The sequence below is a fragment of the Somniosus microcephalus genome, unplaced genomic scaffold (assembly GCF_052327205.1).
Source record: "Somniosus microcephalus isolate GS21.2 unplaced genomic scaffold, FLI_Smic_1.0 unresolved_chr4, whole genome shotgun sequence".
NCBI classification, from domain to species: Eukaryota; Metazoa; Chordata; class Chondrichthyes; order Squaliformes; family Somniosidae; genus Somniosus; species Somniosus microcephalus.
In genome coordinates this window covers 41,680,876-41,689,548 of record NW_028225182.1, presented here as the reverse complement: position 1 = coordinate 41,689,548, position 8,673 = coordinate 41,680,876, and the positions used below count along the sequence as shown (strand labels likewise).

Here is an 8,673-nt window from a genome sequence, read left to right as displayed (position 1 = left end):
AGTGCCCAATGGATGTGTAGTGTGCCTGCTGGGTGTACAGTGCCCGCTAGGTGTACAGAGCCCGCTGGGTGTACAGTGCCCGCTGGGTGTATACAGCCCGCTGGATGTACAGAGCCCGCTGGGTGTACAGTGTCCAATGGATGTCGAGTGCCTGCTGGGTGTACACTGCCCACTTGGTGTACAGTGCCCACTGGATGTAGAGTGCCCGCTGGGTGTACAGTACCTGCTAGGGGTACAGTGCCCACTGGATGTAGAGTGCCCGCTGGGTGTACAGTGCCCACTGGATGTAGAGTGCCCGCTGGGTGTACAGTGTCCACTGGATGTAGAGTGCCCGCTGGGTGTACAGTGCCTGCTAGGGGTACAGTGCCCACTGGATGTAGAGTGCCCGCTGGGTGTACAGTGCCCACTGGATGTAGAGTGCCCGCTGGGTGTACAGTGCCCACTGGATGTACAGTGCCCGCTGGGTGTACAGTGCCCGCTGGGTGTACAGTGCCCAATGGATGTACAGAGCCCGCTGGGTGTAATGTGCCCACTGGGTGTACAGTGCCCGCTGGGTGTACAGTGCCCACTGGGTGTACAGTGCCCACTGGATGTAGAGTGCCCACTGGGTGTACAGTGCCCAATGGATGTACAGAGCCCGCTGGGTGTACAGTGCCCAATGGATGTACAGTGCCCATTGGGTGTAGAGTGCCCACTGGGTGTACAGTGCCCAATGGATGTACAGAGCCCGCTGGGTGTACAGTGCCTAATGGATGTACAGAGCCCGCTGGATGTACAGTGCCCAATGGATGTACAGAGCCCGCTGGGTGTATAGTGCCCACTGGGTGTACAGTGCTCCCTGGGTGTACAGTGCTCCCTGGGTGTACAGTGCCCCCTGGGTGTACAGTGCTCCCTGGGTGTACAGAGCCCGCTGGGTGTACAGTGCTCCCTGGGTGTACAGTGCTCCCTGGGTGTACAGTGCTCCCTGGGTGTATAGTGCTCCCTGGGTGTACAGTGCCCCCTGGGTGTATAATGATCCCTGGGTGTATAGTGCTCCCTGCATGTACAGAGCCCGCTGGGTGTACAGTGCCCCCTGGGTGTACAGTGCTCCCTGGGTGTACAGTGCTCCCTGGGTGTACAGTGCTCCCTGGGTGTACAGTGCTCCCTGGGTGTACAGTGCTCCCTGGGTGTACAGTGCTCCCTGGGTGTACAGTGCCCCCTGGGTGTACAGTGCTCCCTGGGTGTACAGTGCCCGCTGGGTGTACAGTGCCCCCTGGGTGTACAGTGCTCCCTGGGTGTACAGTGCTCCCTGGGTGTACAGTGCCCCCTGGGTGTACAGTGCTCCCTGGGTGTACAGTGCCCCCTGGGTGTACAGTGCTCCCTGGGTGTACAGTGCTCCCTGGGTGTACAGTGCCCCCTGGGTGTACAGTGCTCCCTGGGTGTACAGTGCTCCCTGGGTGTACAGTGCTCCCTGGGTGTACAGTGCCCCCTGGGTGTACAGTGCTCTCTGGGTGTACAGTGCTCCCTGGGTGTACAGTGCTCCCTGGGTGTTCAGAGCCCGCTGGGTGTACAGTGCCTGCTGGGTGTACAGTGCCCGCTGGGTGTACAGTGCTCCCTGGGTGTACAGTGCCCCTGGGTGTACAGTGCCCACTGAGTGTACAGTGCCCACTGGGTGTACAGTGCCCCCTGGGTGTACAGTGCCCGCTGGGTGTTCAGTGCTCACTGGGTGTACAGTGCCCGCTGGGTGTACAGTGCTCACTGGGTGTATACAGCCCGCTGGGTGTACAGTGCCCGCTGGGTGTACAGTGCTCACTGAGTGTACAGTGCTCACTGGGTGTACAGTGCTCACTGGGTGTATACAGCCCGATGGGTGTACAGTGCCCGCTGGGTGTACAGTGCTCACTGGGTGTATACAGCCCGCTGGGTGTACAGTGCCCGCTGGGTGTACAGTGCCCGCTGGGTGTACAGTGCTCACTGGGTGTACAGAGCCCACTGGGTGTATACAGCCCGCTGGGTGTACAGTGCTCACTGGGTGTATACAACCCGCTGGGTGTATTCAGCCCGCTGGGTGTACAGTGCTCACTGGGTGTATACAGCCCACTGGGTGTACAGTGCTCACTGGGTGTACAGAGCCCACTGAGTGTACAGAGCCCACTGGGTGTATACAGCCCACTGGGTGTACAGTGCTCACTGGGTGTACAGAGCCCACAGAATGTACAGAGCCCACTGGGTGTATACAGCCCGCTGGGTGTACAGTCCTCACTGGGTGTATACAGCCCGCTGGGTGTACAGTGCCCACTGAGTGTACAGAGCCCACTGGGTGTATACAGCCCGCTGGGTGTACAGTGCTCACTGGGTGTATACAGCCTGCTGGGTGTACAGTGCTCACTGGGTGTATACAGCCCGCTGGGTGTATACAGCCCGCTGGGTGTATAGTGCTCACTGGGTGTATACAGCCCACTGGGTGTACAGTGCCCGCTGGGTGTACAGTGCTCACTGGGTGTATACAGCCCGCTGGGTGTACAGTGCTCACTGGGTGTATACAGCCCGCTGGGTGTACAGTGCTCACTGGGTGTATACAGCCCGCTGGGTGTACAGTGCTAGCTGGGTGTACAGAGCTCACTGGGTGTATACAGCACGCTGGGTGTACAGTGCTCACTGGGTGTATACAGCCCGCTGGGTGTATACAGCCCGCTGGGTGTACAGTGCTCACTGAGTGTATACAGCCCGCTGGGTGTACAGAGCTCACTGGGTGTATACAGCCCGCTGGATGGACAGGGCTCACTGGGTGTACAGAGCTCACTGGGTGTATACAGCCCGCTGGATGGACAGGGCTCACTGGGTGTATACAGCCCGCTGGGTGTACAGTGCTCACTGGGTGTACAGTGCTCACTGGGTGTATACAGCCCGCTGGATGGACAGGGCTCACTGGGTGTATACAGCCCGCTGGGTGTACAGTGCTCACTGGGTGTACAGTGCTCACTGGGTGTATACAGCCCGCTGGATGGACAGGGCTCACTGGGTGTACAGTGCTCACTGGGTGTACAGAGCTCACTGGGTGTACAGAGCTCACTGGGTGTACAGTGCTCACTGGGTGTACAGAGCTCACTGGGTGTATACAGCCCGCTGGATGGACAGGGCTCACTGGGTGTACAGTGCTCACTGGGTGTACAGAGCCCGCTGGGTGTATACAGCCCACTGGATGGACAGGGCTCACTGGGTGTACAGAGCCCGCTGGGTGTATACAGCCCGCTGGGTGTACAGTGCTCACTGGGTGTATACAGCCCGCTGGGTGTATACAGCCCGCTGGGTGTACAGTGCTCACTGAGTGTATACAGCCCGCTGGGTGTACAGAGCTCACTGGGTGTATACAGCCCGCTGGATGGACAGGGCTCACTGGGTGTACAGAGCTCACTGGGTGTATACAGCCCGCTGGATGGACAGGGCTCACTGGGTGTATACAGCCCGCTGGGTGTACAGTGCTCACTGGGTGTACAGTGCTCACTGGGTGTATACAGCCCGCTGGATGGACAGGGCTCACTGGGTGTATACAGCCCGCTGGGTGTACAGTGCTCACTGGGTGTACAGTGCTCACTGGGTGTATACAGCCCGCTGGATGGACAGGGCTCACTGGGTGTACAGTGCTCACTGGGTGTACAGAGCTCACTGGGTGTACAGAGCTCACTGGGTGTACAGTGCTCACTGGGTGTACAGAGCTCACTGGGTGTATACAGCCCGCTGGATGGACAGGGCTCACTGGGTGTACAGTGCTCACTGGGTGTACAGAGCCCGCTGGGTGTATACAGCCCACTGGATGGACAGGGCTCACTGGGTGTACAGAGCCCGCTGGGTGTATACAGCCCGCTGGATGGACAGTGCTCACTGGGTGTATACAGCCCGCTGTGTGTACAGTGCTCACTGGGTGTACAGTGCTCACTGGGTGTATACAGCCCGCTGGATGGACAGGGCTCACTGGGTGTATACAGCCCGCTGGGTGTACAGTGCTCACTGGGTGTATACAGCCCGCTGGATGGACAGAGCTCACTGGGTGTACAGTGCTCACTGGGTGTACAGAGCTCACTGGGTGTACAGAGCCCGCTGGATGGACAGGGCTCACTGGGTGTACAGTGCTCACTGGGTGTACAGAGCTCACTGGGTGTATACAGCCCGCTGGATGGACAGAGCTCACTGGGTGTACAGTGCTCACTGGGTGTACAGAGCTCACTGGGTGTACAGAGCCCGCTGGATGGACAGGGCTCACTGGGTGTACAGAGCTCACTGGGTGTATACAGCCCGCTGGGTGTACAGTGCTCACTGGGTGTACAGAGCTCACTGGGTGTACAGTGCTCACTGGGTGTATACAGCCCGCTGGATGTACAGAGCTCACTGGGTGTATACAGCCCGCTGGGTGTACAGAGCTCACTGGGTGTATAGAGCCCGCTGGATGGACAGGGCTCACTGGGTGTACAGTGCTCACTGGGTGTATACAGCCCGCTGGATGGACAGTGCTCACTGGGTGTACAGTGCTCACTGGGTGTATACAGCCCGCTGGATGGACAGTGCTCACTGGGTGTACAGAGCCCGCTGGGTGTACAGTGCTCACTGGGTGTACAGAGCCCGCTGGGTGTATACAGCCCGCTGGATGGACAGGGCTCACTGGGTGTACAGAGCCCGCTGGGTGTATACAGCCCGCTGGGTGTACTGTGCTCACTGGGTGTACAGTGCCCACTGGGTGTATACAGCCCGCTGGATGGACAGGGCTCACTGGGTGTACAGAGCTCACTGGGTGTACAGAGCCCGCTGGATGGACAGAGCTCACTGGGTGTATACAGCCCGCTGGATGGACAGGGCTCACTGGGTGTACAGAGCCCGCTGGGTGTATACAGCCCGCTGGATGGACAGGGCTCTCTGGTGTACAGTGCTCACTGGGTGTATACAGCCCGCTGGATGGACAGAGCTCACTGGGTGTACAGAGCCCGCTGGATGGACAGGGCTCTCTCAGTGAGTTGCAAAGGGGGTTGAGTTTCAGATGCCTGTCCCGAGGCGATTCGCTGTGCCGGGAGCCCTGGTCCTTCCCTCCCCTCCCACGACTCGGTCCTCGGGACATCCGACAGACAGAGCCGCAGCTGCCTCGCCCCGGAGCAAGATGCTGAGGTCCCCGAGCCTGGAGCCGGTGTCCCTGAACGTGGGAGGAACCCTGTACACCACCAACGGCGAGACCTTGAGCCGGTACCCCGACTCGATGTTGGGGGCGATGTTCAGGGGCCAGTTGGCCAGCAGCAAGGACCAGATGGGCAACCTCTTCATCGACCGGGATGGGAAGCCCTTCAGGCACATCCTGAACTATCTGAGATCTTCCCACCTCGACCTCCCCGAGGACTACAAGGAAATGCAGCTGCTGAAGAGGGAAGCCGACTTCTACCAGATCAAGCCACTACTGGAGGAACTTTCAGCAAGGCAGCAAGGAAAGGGTCATGCCTTGCTCCAGTGCAACATCTTGTCTCAGTCCCAGACCTTGCACTTCAACCTCAAGGAAGGTCCTCAGCACTACGCCCTCTCCACCTGCGCGCTGACGGTCTACCGCGCCCACGTCTTCTGCACCTGCCCCGCCTTCCTGGCCCTGCTGTGCTCCAAGGTGGGCCACCGGTGGCCCCAGGAGCCCCCCGGGGACGGGGGGGCCCCCGCCTGCCACCTCGAGCTGGACTGGACCCCCCGGCCCCCCGACCTGCCCGAGGGCGAGTACGCCAAGCACGGCTTCCGCCGGCTGCGCACCCAGCCGGGCTCCAGGGAGGTCCGCGACGCGCCCGCCTTCGTGGAGGAGATCCTGAAGCTGGCCCTGGGCCAACGCTTCCGCATCGACGCCATCCTCCCGGACCCATCCAACGTCTTAAACTGCACGGCGCTGCGGTTCGTGAGGTACTGAGGCGGGGAGGGGGGTTCCGAACGGCGGGAGCCTTGAGCTCGTGTATTTACCCCTGCGCGTAATCGTCTGCGTCTATTTGTGTCAGAAAATGTCCGCATCCCCCCCCTCTTTGCTCTCCCTCACATCTTCGGACCCTCCCTCCGGACAACCTCATCCGGATTCCTCCATTTTTTGGACCCTTCCTCCTGACCCCCCTCTTCTGGCCACCCTGTTCTGTTCGTACCCCCTCTGGAGCCCCTCTCTCTTCAGACACTCCCTCCGGACACCTCCCCCTCTTCAGGCACCCCACCGAACCCCTCTCTCCGAAACCCCCCCTCCCGCTTTTCAGACCCCTTCAGAGCCCCACTCTTCGATCCCCCGCTCTCTTCGATTCCTCCCCCCCCTTTGATTCGAACCCACCCTGCGGACTCACCCTCCGGAACCCCCTCTCTCCGAACCACACCTCCGGACCTACATCCGGTCCCCTCCCCCTCTTCGGATCCCCCCTCCCGGATCTTCTCTCTTCGATTCTCCCTTTCTCTTTGATCCCTGCTGCTCCGGACCCCCCTCTCTCCGATCCCCCCTCTGTACCGTTCCCCCGCCACCCCACAGTTCACAGCTCCTCGGCGCTCACGGAACGGTCACCGAGCGAAGGTACGGGCATGGCGGGCAGGAAAAGCCCAGCTGGACCCATCAAGCCTGCCCCACACCTCATGATGACTGGAGACGCCCCACCCCCGCCAAGCTCATCACCCACCTGCCCCCCCGGCCACATAATCTCCTGGATGTCCGGGAAAAAAAACCTGAGACAGAAACCCAGAGCCAATAAGGAAAGATGGTGGAATATTCCTCTCTGCGCGCCCCCCCTCAGGCGAGGGCAAGCTTTCCCCGGAGATCACACTGACTGCGCGGAGGGTGGCACCGACTACCCGCGATGCCTGTAGCAACTGGTGAAGCGGCTGCTGTTTTCGGTGTGCCAGTAAGGGCCAACGTGCGAGTGGGCCGTCGGGCACGAGCCTCCCCCGCACTCGAGTGATGAACCATCAGCTGGAGAGTTCACCCCACGGGGCTCCTGGGACCACTGAAGGAGCGACACCACGACAGATCAAACACTCCCAGGGCAGGTACAGCATGGGTTAGACACAGAGTAAAGCTCCCTCTACACTGTCCCATCAAACACTCCCAGGGCAGGTACAGCACAGGTTAGATACAGAGTAAAGCTCCCTCTACACTGTCCCATCAAACACTCCCAGGGCAGGTACAGCATGGGTTAGACACAGAGTAAAGCTCCCTCTACACTGTCCCATCAAACACTCCCAGGGCAGGTACAGCACAGGTTAGATACAGAGTAAAGCTCCCTCTACACTGTCCCATCAAACACTCCCAGGGCAGGTACAGCATGGGTTAGACACAGAGTAAAGCTCCCTCTACACTGTCCCATCAAACACTCCCAGGGCAGGTACAGCACAGGTTAGATACAGAGTAAGGCTCCCTCTACACTGTCCCATCAAACATTCCCAGGGCAGGTACAGCACGGGTTAGATATAGAGTAAGGCTCCCTCTACACTGTCCCATCAAACACTCCCAGGGCAGGTACAGCACGGGCTAGATACAAAGTAAAGCTCCCTCTACACTGTCCCATCAAACACTCCCAGGGCAGGTACAGCACGGGTTAGATACAGAGTAAAGCTCCCTCTACACTGTCCCATCAAACACTCCCAGGGCAGGTACAGCACGGGTTAGATACAGAGTAAAGCTCTCTCTACACTGTCCCATCAAACACTCCCAGGGCAGGTACAGCACGGGTTAGATACAGAGTAAAGCTCCCTCTACACTGTCCCACCAAACACTCCCAGGGCAGGTACAGCATGGGTTAGATGCAGAGTAAAGCTCCCTCTACACTATCCCATGAAACACTCCCAGGGCAGGTACAGCACAGGTTAGATAGAGAGTAAAGCTCCCTCTACACTGTCCCATCAAACACTCCCAGGGCAGGTACAGCACGGGTTAGATACAGAGTAAAGCTCCCTCTACACTGTCCCATCAAACACTCCCAGGGCAGGTACAGCATGGGTTAGATACAGAGTAAAGCTCCCTCTACACTGTCCCATCAAACACTCCCGGGGCCGGTACAGCACGGGTTAGATACAGAGTAAAGCTCCCTCCACACTGTCCCATCAAACACTCCCAGGGCAGGTACAGCACGGGTTAGATACAGAGTAAAGCTCCCTCTACACTGTCCCATCAAACACTCCCAGGGCAGGTACAGCACGGATTAGATACAGAGTAAAGCTCCCTCTACACTGTCCCATCAAACACTCCCAGGGCAGGTACAGCCTGGGTTAGATACAGAGTAAAGCTCCCTCTACACTGTCCCATCAAACACTCCCAGGGCAGGTACAGCACGGATTAGATACAGAGTAAAGCTCCCTCTACACTGTCCCATCAAACACTCCCGGGGCAGGTACAGCACGGGTTAGATACAGAGTAAAGCTCCCTCTACACTGTCCCATCAAACACTCCCAGGGCAGGTACAGCACGGATTAGATACAGAGTAAAGCTCCCTCCACACTGTCCCATCAAACACTCCAAACAGGGACTAAAGGCCTGAACTGTGACCCTCTGCAATCTTACCCGACGAGAGCGTAGATTGGAGGACCAATTGGAGTGCCTAATTCCCGAGGTCCCAGTGACTGAGCTTAATGACCAGAAAATCGGGAGCAACATAAAGCAGAGGGATCAACCTTCCCGCACTCGGATCTGTGCACCCATCAGTTGTGGCGGGGGGCTGA

General features: G+C 58.9%; 1 protein-coding gene across 1 annotated transcript; it reads left to right on the top strand.

Annotated features, from left to right (window-relative positions):
- The first annotated feature begins 5,000 nt into the window (after positions 1-5,000).
- On the top strand, positions 5,001-7,187 carry LOC147090615 (BTB/POZ domain-containing protein KCTD21-like). The gene has a single exon (XM_085977134.1). It carries the CDS (start codon positions 5,009-5,011, stop codon positions 5,900-5,902), a length of 894 nt encoding a protein of 297 aa, XP_085833260.1. The 5' UTR covers positions 5,001-5,008; the 3' UTR covers positions 5,903-7,187.
- The last annotated feature ends 1,486 nt before the right edge of the window (positions 7,188-8,673 follow it).